This window comes from Scatophagus argus, chromosome 13 (genome assembly GCF_020382885.2).
Source record: "Scatophagus argus isolate fScaArg1 chromosome 13, fScaArg1.pri, whole genome shotgun sequence".
NCBI classification, from domain to species: domain Eukaryota; kingdom Metazoa; phylum Chordata; class Actinopteri; family Scatophagidae; genus Scatophagus; species Scatophagus argus.
In genome coordinates this window covers 15,413,728-15,429,900 of record NC_058505.1, presented here as the reverse complement: position 1 = coordinate 15,429,900, position 16,173 = coordinate 15,413,728, and the positions used below count along the sequence as shown (strand labels likewise).

The window sequence follows — 16,173 nt, the reverse complement described above, 5'->3', positions numbered from 1 at the left end:
TGAGATATAACTTTGACCTGTCAGGCAGATTGGCGACGTGATTGATGGCCTGCATTGCTCGACGCAGCTTCTCGTTTTTCACAACGTACCAACAAGCAGTGGGTCGAGCGTAAAAAATGAAGAGTCCACATTCAATCTGAACATTTCTTATTGCTCAGAGAATAATTAGGTTAAGTGTACAAAGACTGAAATCACAGTCTTAATCGTAACTGGAAAAAGTGATGGATTTCACAAATTATTGACAGCCAGTGTTTACAACCTATATCATATATTTTTACATTTTAATAAAATATAAAACACATTCGATAAATATGTTTTTTTTATTTCAATTAAATCAACCCGAATACCTTAGGTTAAATAACTGATATTCAACGGTAGGAAAAAAGACCGATACAACAAACAATAGAACGAAATAAAACACGACCATCCATATGTACAGTAGCATTAAAAGTGCAGGATTTCACGCCACGTCTGCTCATTTGAGTCCGTGCTGCGTCTCCTTGTGTCTCCGCAGGTCCACCTTCCTCTGGAAACCTTTCCCGCAGAGGTCACAGCCGAAAGGTTTGAAGCCTGTGTGTTTCCTGCTGTGTGTGATGAGGTTAGAGCTCTGACTGAAGGCCTTTCCGCACACCTGGCACTTGTGCGGTTTCTCACCTGCAGCAGCAACGACACCACGCAGTTGGAAATGTCAGTACAGCGCCACTTTTACGCATTAGGCCTGACTCGTTTTTTTGTTTGTTTGTTTGTTTTAAACTACTGATAACTTTCAGTTTGTGGAATATTGTCTCACCTGTGTGGATGAAAGTGTGTTTTTTCATGTCTGACTTTTGGTGGAACCTCTTCCCGCAGTACTGGCACGGATAAGGCCGCGTGTCCGAGTGAATGAGCAAGTGCGTGGACAGCGTGGAGGAGCGCTTAAAGCTTTTGCCGCAGATTTTACAGTTGAAGCTCCTCTCCTTAAGAAAAAAGAAGAAGAAGAAAAACACTAATTAACAACAGAAACACAGAACGACTGAAATGTTAGACTGGCTTGGGACTTTGTGGTGTCAAATCCCTATCTGGGGCCTTTGCGTCCGGGATGCGCACCCGGTGAGGCCTTTTTAGAGCAACATGTGCAATATCCTGAGGCCTACCTGCGAGTGAACCGCTCTGTGCTGGTCCAGACTCACTGCGTGTCCGAAGGTTTTCCCGCAGATCCCGCACTCAAACGGTCGAGTCCCGCTGTGCGACCTCCGCACATGGACCTCCAATCCGTGCGGGGTAGAGAACACCTTTTGGGAAAAAAGACGGATGACATTTTTATTTCGAAATCAAACTTAAAATTAGAAAAGAAATATATATGCAATCATGTCATAATTTGGGAACAATCATCAACAAATATCCGACTGCGATTCACTAATTTTATGATTGAAGTCACACTTCAATTAAACTTGTCGTTGTTCCCCTGATCACCAATGAAACATATCTCAGATCGCTTGTAATGCATTACAAACAGAGACATGTCTCTGCAAACTCCACCGTATAGCTGCTGTGTTGCGGTTTTGGTCAGTTAACCCTTCACAGCCTACCTTGCAACATTTAATGCATTTATATGATCCACTTGACTCGAGGTTAGAGCAAATGAAGTCCCTTTCAGATTTGATATCCGCATTGCTGGGCTTCTGTTTTACATCCACATAGAGCTCTTCTCCGCCCCGCATCCTGCAGAGCTGGTGGGCCGCTGAAGAACAGTCCTGGTAGCATCCGGACACCGGGCCCCGCTGTGCATAAAGCGGCTCGGTGCCGCATTCCTCTGCGCCGTAGATACCAGAGGGTGAGTGAGGCTCCCTGTGGCCCTGGATGAGGTGGTGATGATACGATCCCTGTACCAGATGCCTGAGCTCAGATCCAGAGTACGCTGCCCAGGAGTAAGGGAAGAGCGGGATGTTGAAGTGGTGACCGTCCTCTGCTGCTGGAGTGGAGCATTTCTCTGAATCTGGAAGTTATTTTGGATTTGGTGAGACTGGATATGATTGCGATATGTAGTTCACGACGTGTGGTAAAATTCGCTCATTTTGGAAACTGCATTTGGCCTCAATAAAGTCACCACACCAAAATCAAATTACAAAGACTGGTGACTGACAAGATGTTTGATTTCAGTTTATTTTCCACTTTATTAAATCAATTTAAAAACACATGGCAACACTTCACTGTCCCTCATCTTGGTTCTCCCTCATAACATCAGTGTTAACAGCTCTGGTGAACTGGTCTAACAATAACCACACGCTCGCAGTTCACACCAACAAACTGCGCGGTGACACTTCTACAAACAACTGCAGAAAAAGGCAGGATGAACAGACCTGGTGAGGAGGAGGGAGACGGGGGACGCCAGAAATCACAGTCTGAGGATCGGTCACACACGCTGTCTCCGCAGGTCAGCGGGGAGGACAGCGACCCCGGGGACAGCAGTCTGGACCCGGGGGACAGTCTGTCAGCGCCGGCGCCCACATCCTCCTGTGGCTCCAAGCTCGACTCAAACTCCGCCTGAGATTTGCTCTCTGATGACGACAGAAGAGTGAAACTGACTGAACTGTGCAATGCTTGTGTTATGCTCATAGAGAGGGGGGGGGGACTTTATTCTAATCAGGAAAACAGGATGTGAATAATTTCTATGGGAACTCTTCTATTCTCGTGCGTAATTGCGCTCAAATTAACCTACCTGCGCACACGTGAGTCAGCATAGTGTCCAGTCTAATGTAGTCATCGTCCAGGTACCGGGGTTGATGGTAGCTGTGGGCCCTTTTACTCTTCACCAGGAAAGATCTCGGCATGTTTTCTTTCTTCTGTGCTGCTCAGGTCTGAAATCGTCCACTTCACTATTCGCCACTCTGCTCTGACTTTATCTCTGGACAGATTGGAACACTATTGGTTGACAGGCGAGACGGCGTTGGGATTTTTGGCAGGCTATTACGCATGCGCAGAGAGACCGTATCGTTTACCAGGTGTCGCGGGGCAGGTGGCCAAAAACTAGTCCACCGTCCCCCTCGAAGGATCCCGGCAGATATGGGATTGGAGAGGACATACTTTATGTCCTCAGTGCCATAGCCGTAGATGCGATGAAGGCCGAAACGCGTTAGAGGAAGTTCATAGGAATGTTTTATCACCTGTAAAGTTTACTGTAAGCTTATGTTGTCTTAAATCGATAATTCATAAATTGATAGCGCTATTATTAATCTGATAATATTATCAAAATGTTTTTTAAACACGCTTAAAAACGTTTTTACTTCCAAAATGATTTCTGAAAATGTATGTGTGTGTGTATAGATAAAGAATTGTCTATTAGATTGTAAAACACAGATTTGCAAAAGCTGCTTAAACCACGCAGTAAATTTAAACCGAGATTGAATTCTGTAACAATGGTTGAGATTTACATTACGAGCCTAAACTCCGAATAAATTGAAAATACTCGAATAAAAATAGCTGATTTTGAGTCTCATCAAGCCAGATGAATCCAAAACAGGCCTGTCACGACACACTTAGAGAGCAACGCGACGTAAAATGTGTGTGTTCGTGGATGGTCCCGTGCAGGCAGAGCAGCCTGTGATGGATAATGACCCATTTATTTGACTGGTTGTAAAGTGATCCTGTTAATGAGACGCGCTCTGCACAACAGCCTGCTGATGGGGAGCCGATGTATCCCTTTACAGTTACACTGCTTCAGCTTACCCGCACTGACTTCAGCCTTATTGTTTTACATCATTAAAGCCCCCCTCCCGGCCCAGGCAGGCCAAATTAGGCTGTGGGCTGAAATAAACGCAGGATCGGACACATTAGGTGCCGAGTGGAATAATAAACATATCATAAAATAAATCAGCTCATTTTTTTGGGGAGGGGGGTGAAAAGTTGTTGGTAGAAATCTGTCAGGCTCAAATCATAGCGAACATTTGGGTCCTGTTCAAGGTCGGACCAAAGCAAAGCGCTTATCGATTTCTGCACGATGTGGGAACCGAGTTTGTTTGTTGCAGCTGCAGTAAGTTAGGCGACCTGCAAGCAAAGCGCAGATAGCCGAGACATAAAGCTGAAACACATGTCCCATACTCACACAGCAGCGCTCGACCCCAGCTCTGAGAACACACACTGTCCTGAACTCTGTCCACAATTATTCTCAATATCAGAATATCAGCCACAAGCTGCAGAGAGAAACACCACACAGCACTGAGTGTCTCATATGAGAGTGTCTCAGACTCTTTCTCTCTCTCTCTCTCTCTTCCTCTCTTCCTCTCCCTCCTTCACTCAGAAATGTTAGTCAGTCATGCAGTTAAACAAAAACATTGATTCAAGTTTTGATAGAAGTTTCTAATGTTTTGCATTATACAGAAGTAGATGATTCAAGTTGTCTTTTAGAGTTGATTTACCTTCGCTGTTACAGGATTTTATTCCCACGTGAGCCAGATTTTGTGGAACCAGAAATAAGAAATGTTCTGTTTCTGTGTCTCCTGTAACTTTAGACCGCAGTTCATATCTGGGCTTGGCACTCTTCTCCTGTCATGCACTTAACTTCCATTTCTTTACATCCTGATTTTTGTATTGTTTCACTCTCTGAAAAGGGTCAAAAAGAAACATAAATCCACATGAACACTGGAATTTCTAAGCACTAATTCTCACCTCTCCTGTCACCAATGACCAGATGGCAATGCTTTCTCATACAGTGTGAGCAAAGGCAACACATCAAGCACCAGTTGTTAAAATTAATTGACTTTCAGACTTAAAACAAAACCTTAAAGATTTGTGCTTTTTTTTTGTCAGAACTGACATATGAAAGCATGCTGTAATCTGTCCCAATTCAACATTTCCCCATAGAGCCTGGCTGCTCAATCACATCATGAAATATGTTTAACCAAACATTTGAATAAATGCTTTTTATTAGATTATCATCAAATTTGAGCTGCTGATTGACACTGACATCTTTCTGATTATTCTCATCAGAAACAACTAAAGTGAGATGCAGGGAGGATAGAGTCGATGTGACAACGTTCAAACTCAGGGTTACACACTGACTCAGAACAGGAAACCAGAAGCAGAGTCGAGAAGACGCTATCAGTGTTGCCACAGCCTCTTCTTTTGTCTCCCTTTACTCCCCCTCCGCCCCACCCCACACTGCCACTGCTTCCCCCACAGGCCTTGATTCTCACTCTTTATGTTTTACAGAGAGTATGTGATTGAAATAGAAGCCCATTCTCAGTGATCACAGTCCTTTGGGTGGGTTGGTGGGTGGGGGTGTGGGTGGGGGGGGTTCTTGCAGATGTCTACCTTGTCAAAGGTGCAGATCGCAGCCATGGGGTTAAATAAAGACTTGTGCTGGTAAACCATGAGGTTATTTTCTCAAGCCAAAAGGGGCTCTTTTTTGACCCATCGTGAGATTGTGGGATCTCCTCGTAGTTTTATATATACCTGAGGCCGATGCTTTCATACCACATGTGTGTGAATGTCGATAAGGGGAGAACAGGGCACAGCAGCTGGTCAGTATGTTACCTTGATTTTGAGTCACTACAGTTTAGATTAAAGCAACACTTGAGAGGATAGTACTGTAAACGCAAATTGTATTGCAAGCCGTTAAGTCAGTGAATTAGCCTCTAGCGTTTATTTCGTAGCAATGTCAAGCTTAAGTTTGCTAACATGTGTGACTGGTCAAAGCAGATCACATGAGGATGCAGCAGAAAAAGCCCTGAGTATATTGAACTAATTAAAAGTGCATTACATTTCTCACGAAGTCAGCTTTTGATGTGTATTAAAAATAGTGCGCTATTTCTTCTTTTAGAATGTACATAGTCTCACTTTAAGTCAGACTGTTGTAACTAAAGCGGATTTTCTTCTCGCAGACAAAAATAAAAATGTATCGACACATCTCTTCTCTGAAGTGTTATAGTTCCAGAAATTCCGACTTTTTAAATGCAATGCATGTATGAATGGATCCATGCAATAATAGCCTATTGTGGCCAAACTGACTTTCACTGGTTCATGTCTCTGTTTAGTCCCAGGCTCTCAGTCTGAGCGTTCACCTCTGCACCTCCACTCTGTCGTGGCATCTCACTGAAAACCACATCATGCTATCTCATCCCCTCACAGGTTCCTTTGGCACCGAACACTAACCACAGTGTGACAACCCCCCTCTCTCTCTTTTAAACCATCTTTGTCCCTTTCCCTCCAGCTTCAATGTGATTTCAGACCCTCTCCTCAGATTCAACTGCATGCAGCTGTCCGAATGTCGAACTCTCCGCTGGCCCCAACTGCAGCCGGCAGATAGGAACAGAGTGCGAACACAATCAATGATTTACTGGACACTGCTGACCACAAGACAGTTCGTCTTTCACACAAGGGGCCACAGACTTGTCTCCTCTGGTCGTCCTGCAGCAGCAGCAGCAGCAGCAGTAGGGGAGTTTGTCTCTGTGTTACTGCATGTTGATTTAATTGATGCTAATCGTTCACCTGTTATTCTGATTTAACTCTGACTAATGTCGTAGGATAATGCAGTCTAAATAAATTCTCAAAACCTTGGCCCAGAATCATTTGTAAGAAAAAAAAAACCTTGAAAGAATGGAAAAAACGGAAGAACTAAAACGAAACTCCCACGTTACACTAAACAGATGCTTGGATTTATGCTATAAACACTCCACAAATCACCTCCCTCATCCATCACTGTGATCAGCAGCCACCCTTGTTTGCAACCAGCCTGTTTCTGGTTGTAAATTTGCGTCCCACATACTGAGAATCTCATAGGGGATGTTGGAGCATGGATGTGAAGAAACCTGCTCAGTGCTTCCTGGTCATTGTGTCTCTGTGCACCTCTAGGGGGGTGAAGCGGCCATTTGAAAGGTCAGAGTTCAACAGGCATGGTCTTAAAAAGCTTAATTCATGTGTGGGTCTGTGCATTTGTTTTATTTCCTGTGTCGCATGGTTCTAACCACTTTTCCTAGCTTTTCCACTGCTTTCACCATTACTTTTAGAAATGTCACTTCTGAATGAACCAGTCCTGGTTTCTTTAAATTGATGTGCTATGTCTGTTGGACATATTTTCATACAGAAAATACCAGTCTGTTTCCATGTGAAGTGCAAACTGCTGGTCACATGTCAGAGGGAGAAAAATGCAGGCTGGGCTTTCACACAGAAACTTCATCTTAACACCATCATTGCTGTTCCTAAAATATTCTGTCTTGTGTTAAAGTTAGCAGAACTCGGTTCAGTTTCTGCAGAACTGATTTGGCTTTGCTAAATGTGTGTCACTGTATGTAATCTGAGACAAAGAACATCAAGCTATACTGTATATCCATGTTATTCTAGTACTGATGTGTGTGTCTGTGTGTTGGTATGTGCATGTTGCAGATGTAACATTTCTTCATATTCAAAATGTCTCAGTATGCAAATTAAAATAAATGCTATCAGCAGTGAGAAAAGAAGGCAGGAAAGACAAGAGTGTGTTGCTTGTCACAACAGGGTGCAGTTTTCTTATCTGTGGTACGCCTGTGAAAACGTTTGTTGATGTGTGACTTTTTGCAAGTCATTTCGAGTCCAATGTAATCTCAAAGTCATGTACTTTCAGTTCTGTTTTGTGACTTTTTGAATTAAAAATGTGAGTTGGCAGCATGGATTCAACATTACGGGGGAACAAATCTGACACATCCACCAAAATAGATGAGTTTGAAAACTCTTTCCCTACCATTCTAAAACATTTCAAAATTCACTTTTTAGTTATTTCTTTTACAGTAATATCTAATAGTTTAGTGAATTATGTTAGCAGTTTTTTCTCTTTTTTACCTATCTTGTTTCATTTTATTTCTTGTATGTATTTTATGTAAGAATAATCATATGAACAGAAGTGTATGTCTTGCTGTATAAAGCCAAGTCCGGATACCGTGGCCGAGGTTTAAAAAATAGTTTTTTAATTTTTTATTTAAAAGTACACTTGTGCATCTGCAGGGGTGTTTTCTCCTCTCGTCCTCTCCAGTCGTCTCTTCTCCTCCTTTCCTTGGCTCTCCTCTCCTAATGTTCATAAAATGATCATTTTCAAAACTTGTTACCAAAGATATCACAATCAAGGATATAAAATACTCATATTAGACTTTTTACACATTTATTACACAATTAATACAGAGACAGAGCAGTGTTTGACACTGACTAACTTTGCACAGCAGTCGAGCTTCAGCTTCTGCTGGGGTACGGCAACACCACTTGGACAAACAACACGTAACTGCAGTAGCCTGCACTATAGAGACGTTTTGTGCGTATTTAAGTGGGGGGATGCGTCAGCCCCAGTTGATATCACTCTCTTTATCTGCAGTTGCACACAAAATGATTACTGATGAACCTCTTTCTGGATATTACATCAGTGGTATAATACCCGGTGGGAAAATGTAAACTGAAATTTAGATCACCATCTAGAGAGGACAAATGCGCCACCAGTACTGCCCCTTCATCTGCCCACCACAACCTCCGACCCCAGTATGAACCGCTGTTAACTGCTGACCACTGCTGCTGAGTGATGACTGGACTGTGCAGTTGCGCCTCTTCATTGTGAAATCAGTTCTGCAGAAAGAGGGCTTGAACGTCTGCAAGAAAAACAAAACAAAAAAAAAGCTGTCCACAGGAGTGACTCTGACTTTTCTTATCTGACACAGAGAGCATCTGCACCAAGAAGGATATTATCTATCTCATGCAAACAGAAAAGCAGAAGATCCTGGTTCCCTTTTTTCAGTGCGATGGAGATAATAGATAGACTAACGTTGAACTTGTGTGTCAAATGTGTCAAATGGACAGTTGACCATTAACGTGTCAGTGAAACACAGGCTACTGCTTAATAATTAATAACACGGAAGTTGACACAAGGCTAAACTTCTGACTACATTCCTCTCATTCCAAAAAAAAAAAGAAACAGCTTTAAAATCAGTGCTAGAATGTAAAGAGTAGATGGCGTTTATCTATTATTGTAATATTAATAATATTCTAATATTGTACCCAAGTACATTTATACTCCTTAATAGAGTAATTCAGCTTCATGATAAAGAATTTTGGGAAAGACGTTTATTCGATTTCTTGAGAATGGTGATACCATTCTGTTGTTTGTAAGCTAATGTTGCATGAAATTTGTACTCGTAAGTAGTTTTCCTAGTCGTTTTCTGACTTCCGAAGCCAGAAGTGATAAATTGAATGCCATCCAAAGTCGGAATCCTAATTCGTCAACTCGGTCGACCTCTGAGGACACCGAGTTTGCAAACCAAGATGGCTGCCCAAAGCATCAACTGTAAATAAAAGCTGTAGCTTTGCATGTTTTAAGCGCTTTGTCTTATTTGTGTAACCGGTTGATGATTTTAACGGATGTGATGTAACTCATGTTACAACGAGTGCAAATCAAGTGCAGCATACATTTGCCTACCAACACCTCCCAAGCTCTCTAATTGACACACGATATCTGGCCAAGAAATTACGCATGACCTCCTGTTACACCAGAACTTCTTGCTATTAAACTTACACACTATTACATTTAAGTTAAGTTAACTAGAACAAGATATAACATGTTAATTAATGAGCTTTGGAGGTGTTGGAGCTAGCTGTTTTCCCCTGTATCCAGGCTTTATGTTAAGCTAAGCTAATGGTATCCTGACAATAAGAAGCATCAGTCCTCTCACCTGAGTCTCGAGCAATTAAGCATACTTCCAAAAATGTCCTCAGTATTTCTTCCTCCACTGCTAACACTGAGACAACATCTACTGACTGCTGTATGAATGTACAGTAGTCTATAGTTTACGTACTGGAAATATGAAGATCATGTTAACAATATTTATATTACAATTTTTATTGACAGAATTGCAAGTTGTTTGACAATGACAGTAAAATATGCTAATATGATAAGGACACAAGACCAGAGAAAAAAAAGCAGGGCCTTGTTCAAATCAGCTTTGATCATTGGATAAAAATAATGATATATTTAATGAGATAATTCTGTTTTTTTTTCTCTCACAGCACAGATGACCAAAAAAAAAAAAATCAGCTGCTTTGATTCAGACATGTTTCATGATGCTTTTGGTGTTAATTTTCTTGGAAATTTGTCTGTTCTTGGGTTCCCGTTATCTCTGCAATCCTGTGACTGAATGCAAGTCCCGTCCACGTCTGTGAACTCTGGGACCAGTGACGTAACAACGGGCCTTCTGAATGACACCACGGTGTAACGCTCACCACCCTTATTAATCACAGCAGAGCTTCATGCACGGCTCAGAAGCAGGACCAGTCCGGTGTTTGGAAATAGGTGGATCCACAGTGTGAATAGCATCTTTTTAACTGTTTTTTTTTTGTTGTTGTTGTTACTCATGTCACTCTGCTAATGAATTCAGTTCATGTTAGTGTAGTAGTCATGCTTGATCACAGTATTTTCCAGGTTGTGCTTGTACCATGGTTGTGTATAAATAGAGATGTTGAATTAATGTGGAAATGATACATTTTATCATCCCATTTAAATTTATAATTATAAATTAAGCGTAAATTTAGATTTTTTATATTACTGTGAATGTTGAGCATATTCCCTATGCTATGTTATTAGGACGAAAAAAAAAATATTTATTATAATGATGGACTTTGCCCTGTTGTTACAAGGTTGTAACAATTTTCATTTTTCTTAGTAAAATGAGGGTTTCCTGTCCATATATTCTTGTAAAAGACTGATTGTATCACAGTCATATCAACAAGAACAGTACAAGTTAGGGCAGTGGGAGTACAAATAGAGCAGAATACGACACAAACAATTTGGATCTCTGTGCTGGTGATAATGAGATTTTCTATCTGTGTACAGGGAGCTTAGTTCCAAAATCACTTCAGGTACACATGTGACCAAAGAAAAAAACAAGACAAAGAAGAAGAAGAAGAAGAAGAAGAAGAAGAAGAAGAAGAAGTAGTTATAGCTGTGGCAAAGGTGTCATCATGGTGTTGGTCATAATGTACATGATTTTCAAAACTGAAAGGTAATTTTCTGAGTAGTTTAAGCTCTTTGGTGGATTGTATGACTGTAAATCTTAAAAAACACATGTGGTTTCAACAAGTGAACTGTAAAGGTCCTGAGTGATCTTTTCATGGCTGACTAAGTCACAATGTTAAGCAAGGTACACATATGACTCCAGGACTTCTGTGCGTAGGTGGGCAGCTCACACTGTCTGAGATTCTGATTCAGTCCACAAACATTGTGACCTCTCTTTGGATTTAAAATCCACCCAGGTCTCAGGAATTTCATCATTTAGATTTTTCCATCTCAGATAATTGTTATTTTGTTAAGCATTGATTTCCCAACATGTATGGCTGATGCATCAACAGAACTGACCTCACAAACTATCAGAAAGGTCATCATGTTTCAATGTAGAAAATCTTCATCAAGGCATTTATTCTAATTTCACTGACTACTGCTAAATTATATGATGTCCATACAACAGTTAGTTTTAAGATAAACACTGAGTATTTAAGATTCCTCATGTACTTATTATACTTTCTTAAAATATGTGATTCTACTTTTTATTATGGCAGTTGTATAAGTGGTTATTGTACTAATAATTTGTTGTTATTTTTGTTATTTTATTTTGTTTAATTTTTGTTTATTATTCTATTCTATTCTAACTGTTTCTCTTTTCTTATATAAACACATAATTATGAATATTAATAGAGGGCACTATTAATATTAATAGAGAATTTAGCACTAGAAGTACAGAAACACTTAAGGACAACACACATCTTTATTGGTAACATTTTCTCCATTTGAGCAATAAATCACTGTTGCATGGTGAGTGAAGCCCTGTCGTGTCTGTGTCATTGCTGCCCCCTTTTGGCTCACGTGTCATATCGTCCTCCTGTGCAGCAGGGGGCGCCGCTGCTCATAAGACACTCTGCTTAGGAAAAGTCCCAAAGTCATCCTTCAGCGAGAGAGCTCGTAAATCCAAAAGTTAGGGGAAGAAAATTACCCAAAAATGGTGAGTAAAATGTTTTGATATCCATCCTGTGTATGTGATCTGGATGTGTAGAGATGTAATTAATGGCAGGAAAGTATTTCTAGCGAGCTTAGTGTCAGATGTTGGTGGATGTTTGTATCTACTCGGCCGTGCTGAGCCGGCAAGCTACGGAGTTCCAGCGTGGCCCTTCTGTAGCTGATGAAACCTCAGCTGACCTGCATTGCAGGACACTTGCCTGCATTAGCCTTTAGTAACGTAGTAAATCTCCGTTATATTACACATTCAACACAGGGAAGCAAGGAAACACCGCTGACATCTATCTGTGGGACTGGTATGCTACATTTTTTGGCTATTGCTAGCATGGTAATACCTTGACTCTGCCTTTCAGGGTTTCGTCAAAGTGGTGAAGAACAAGGCCTACTTCAAGAGGTATGAAGTCAAATTCAGGAGAAGAAGAGGTGAGACATTATTTCCAAACACCAGATTTACATGTTTGATACTGAGCATGTGTCATTAAGCAAAATTCCTTTTAAATGTGCGTTTTAAAACCGTGTTTCAGTTGAATTATTGGCTCTTGTTAACCTTACAGAGGGCAAAACTGACTACTTTGCCCGGAAGCGCCTGGTGGTGCAGGACAAGAACAAGTACAACACCCCCAAGTACCGAATGATCGTCAGGTTCTCCAACAGGGATATCTGCTGCCAGGTCTGTGACAGAGAGACTGATTGAAAATCCTGTGGCAGCATGTTGAAAATGATCAGGCTCACCATTCTCATATCTGTTGACAGATTGCCTATGCAAAGATTGAAGGAGACCAAATTGTGTGTGCTGCCTATTCTCACGAGCTGCCCAAATATGGTATCACTGTTGGCCTTACTAACTATGCTGCAGCCTACTGCACCGGGCTCCTGTTGGCTCGCAGGGTGAGAGCACACGTTCATACACATACACTGAAAGTTGCAGCAATCAGCTGACCACACATGAATAGGACAGTGACATTTGTGCTGAAATTGTAATTTCAGAGGTAAAACTTATTACGTCACCATATTTCAGAAGTAAATTGTGTCACTGTCTTTGCTGCTTAAAGACAATTGTGACACATGTTTTCTCACATCCCCTTTTGTGCCTTCCTTCTCCTCTTAGCTGCTGCACAAGTTTGGGATGGACCAGGTTTACGAGGGCCAGGTGGAGGTGACAGGAGACGAGTTCAATGTAGAGAGCGTTGATGGACAGCCAGGTGCTTTCACATGTTACCTTGATGCAGGTCTGGCCAGAACCACTACAGGGAACAAGGTGTTCGGAGCACTGAAGGGGGCAGTCGATGGAGGGCTGGCTATTCCTCACAGGTCAGTATTATAAGAGTAAGGGAATAGCAGTTTTAGAGGGTTTTTTTTTGTCCTTGTTTGCAACTTTCCCTCTGCACTAGATGCTTAGTTTCAAGGGAAGTGCACAAACTGCATTAAATAAAAAAGAAAAAAAGGTCAAAATGTACGCTCAAGTTTACTTACACACAAAGGTGGGTATGATTTCAAGATGGAGTCCCTCAGATTGCAGTTTTTTTAGGTTTTCCCTTGTGGCCCTTAAAGGGTAACTAAACCCCTAAACCCCTTTTTTTCTGTTGAAAATCAATCTAAATAGATATTTAGTAGTGTTACTGATTGATTCACGTCCAAATCTTGATATTTTAGTGGAAAATATTTGAGTTTTCCGTTTTGTGTTATGAATGTGCATAGTGACTGCCCTCTACAGGTTGAAACCCAGCTATTACAACTGAATTCTGTGAGTGGCTGAGCTGGAGGCAACTTGCGTCACCAACCACCCCACCCGTCCCTCCTCTTATAAAACCAACGTCTTGGCACTTTGCTGACCGTTGAGTTAGGAGTGGTTTGAGTGGATTACGTGGATTTAATATTGTGACTAACTTGTTTCATTATGATGGGAGAATGCATAGATGCTTTGGTGTTAATTTTATAGTTAGCCCTGTGTTTATAGTATTCAGTAGGTTAGTTAGCAATTTTAGACAGTTGTTAGGTAGCAGGCTGGCTTCAGCTCGTAGTTTAATTTTGAGTGTTTTAGACAGTTGTGTGATTTAACGTCAGTTAGTTTTCATTATCTTGTGGCAAGACATGTCGACGCTGTTGCTTTCTCAGCTGCAACAACACAATCGGGTTGCTGCCGCACGTGCCGCCTTCTCCCAGCCCAAGTTGATACTTTCACGTTCTAGACGCATTTTTTTTAATTTCATGGATAGCAGAAGTCAAGTCACGACTTTGGGGTTTAGTTACTCAACCATTCCTCATAGCGATGACACTACTCAAGCTTACACATCTCACAGGGGAGAAGAAGAAGAACTTTGACATGAAGCCTAACATGACTTTTCTTTGGTTCTTCTTTGCTTCTTGATGATGATACAAAGCACGCTGAGCAACATGTAGTTGGTCCTTCATTTGCATTAGCTGATGTTTACTGTCCTTTTCAAGACGGGGCTGAGAGAAGCAAGATGAACCAAAGCTAAACATAAACCACTGTGTTACAGTGTGATTGTTCAGCAGTTCTCTGTAAAAAGACAAGAAAGAAAAAAATGTTATAAGAAATAGTAAAAGTTTTGTCATCTGATAGCTGAAGTGCTGGATTATTGGTCTCACAAAACCTGATCTCTGCTCTTGTATCCAGTCTGAAACGCTTCCCCGGTTATGACTCTGAGAGTAAAGAGTTCAATGCTGAGGTGCATCGGAAACACATCATGGGCATGAATGTGGCAGACTACATGTCTTACCTGATGGAGGAGGATGAGGAGGCCTACAAGAAACAGTTCTCTCGCTTCATCAAGAATGGAGTCACGCCAGACACGGTAAGATAACGGCTGTGACAAACACACGACTGTCTGGGACTACATTGGAGCGTCTCTGGCCATAGTTGAACCTGCAGCTTCAGCATCCAATCTGTTGGCCATGTTCACTTAATGTAAAGTTCTCCCTAATTCATGTTAAGTAGCCAGTAAAGTAGCCGTAGTAGTATTTTATTTCAGATATATCTTTTAGTGTAATTTGCCCAATAACAAATTACAGTTCAGAAATGCCCACTTTGTCTGAGGTAATTTTGAAACGATATCTCCATTACATATTCTGTCCATTAGAGGGCACTGTCAAGTTCATTTTGAAACTACCGGTAACTTGTTCTGCTCAGAGCACAACAGCCCGTTTTGGGAAACTTTAAATGTTTGCCACAGGCTTTTGTTAAAAACAAATAGACTGGATTTGTTTGGACTCTGGAATATCTGTATGTAGTATACAGTTGCTACACTAAAGGTTAAACCTGTGAACTCGCAGTGCGCCGAACACTAAACCCTCTGAAGCCCATAGCTCAAGTGAATGTCATGTGTCCACTGTGGCTGTAAGGCACATTTTTATAGACCTACAAAGAAACAGCAAATGTTCCAGAATAGTTTTGTTTGGTTCTCTGCTTCTTGATGATGATGCAAAGCACGCTGAGCAAAATGTAGTTGGTCCTTCATTTGCATCGGCTGATGTTTATTGTCCTTTTCAAGACGGGGCTGAGAGAAGCAAGATGAACCAACGAGCGTGCAAGAGTGAAATGCCTAACAGAAGTGGGGCACTAACATTTTTTTTTTTTTTTTTAATCTCAGGTAGAAGAAATGTACAAGAAAGCACACGCCAACATCAGAGCAAACCCCGCACACGAAAAGAAACCCAAAAAAGACGTCAAGAAGAAGAGGTGGGTTCCTCATTTCCATATCTTGATTTTTTTCCCCTCTCTTTCTTTGTCTAAGTCAGTATAAGTGATGTTGGAATGGGGCAAAACTGAAAGGTGCATTTTCTGCTTGTTGGCAGCAAAATTGTGACTAACCCTCAAAAATACTTATGTCACATTATTAATGTGCAGGAGAAATAATTGTCCTTATTTAACACAAAGTCCCTGTCCAAGAATGAAATAGCTGTACTGGGAAGATCCCAGTGCCGAGCGGACATTGTGCTGAATGTTAATGGTGCTGCTGGTGTTGCCTCTTTTCCGGGCAGGTGGAATCGCGCCAAGTTATCTCTGGCACAGAGGAAGGACCGAGTCGCCCAGAAAAAGGCCAGTTTCTTACGAGCCCAAGAACAAGAAGCAGGGGACGGTTAGCGGCTCGGTGCTGCGCTTTGCTGCGACAACACAACACACATCACAGACAAATAAATTTATTACAAACTCAAGCTTT

At 41.5% G+C, this 16,173-nt stretch overlaps 2 protein-coding genes across 2 annotated transcripts; one reads left to right on the top strand and one right to left on the bottom strand.

The window, feature by feature from the left end:
• Window positions 1-301: 301 nt before the first annotated feature.
• Window positions 302-4,234, bottom strand: gfi1aa (growth factor independent 1A transcription repressor a). The gene is made up of 7 exons (XM_046408370.1): window positions 4,082-4,234; window positions 2,699-2,884; window positions 2,340-2,537; window positions 1,569-1,975; window positions 1,134-1,271; window positions 791-956; window positions 302-654 (listed from the first exon to the last, which is right to left on the bottom strand). The coding sequence occupies exons 2-7, from the start codon at window positions 2,808-2,810 to the stop codon at window positions 476-478; spliced, it is 1,200 nt and encodes a 399-aa protein (XP_046264326.1). The 5' UTR covers window positions 2,811-2,884; window positions 4,082-4,234; the 3' UTR covers window positions 302-475.
• Window positions 4,235-11,821: 7,587 nt separating this feature from the next.
• Window positions 11,822-16,168, top strand: rpl5a (ribosomal protein L5a). The gene is made up of 8 exons (XM_046407404.1): window positions 11,822-11,978; window positions 12,346-12,415; window positions 12,547-12,662; window positions 12,746-12,880; window positions 13,101-13,303; window positions 14,631-14,808; window positions 15,604-15,692; window positions 15,995-16,168. Exons 1-8 carry the CDS (start codon window positions 11,976-11,978, stop codon window positions 16,095-16,097), a joined length of 897 nt encoding a protein of 298 aa, XP_046263360.1. The 5' UTR covers window positions 11,822-11,975; the 3' UTR covers window positions 16,098-16,168.
• The last annotated feature ends 5 nt before the right edge of the window (window positions 16,169-16,173 follow it).

Coding starts and splice junctions, on each gene's coding strand:
- gfi1aa (XM_046408370.1), bottom strand. CDS start 2,810: ATGCCGAGATCTTTCCTGGTGAAGAGTAAAAGGGCCCACAGCTACCAT. Junction 957..1,133: donor ACAGAGCGGTTCACTCGCAG/GTAGGCCTCAGG, acceptor TTTTTTCTTAAG/GAGAGGAGCTTCAACTGTAA. Junction 655..790: donor ACACACTTTCATCCACACAG/GTGAGACAATAT, acceptor TTGCTGCTGCAG/GTGAGAAACCGCACAAGTGC.
- rpl5a (XM_046407404.1), top strand. Junction 12,663..12,745: donor ACAGGGATATCTGCTGCCAG/GTCTGTGACAGA, acceptor ATCTGTTGACAG/ATTGCCTATGCAAAGATTGA. Junction 14,809..15,603: donor ATGGAGTCACGCCAGACACG/GTAAGATAACGG, acceptor TTTTAATCTCAG/GTAGAAGAAATGTACAAGAA.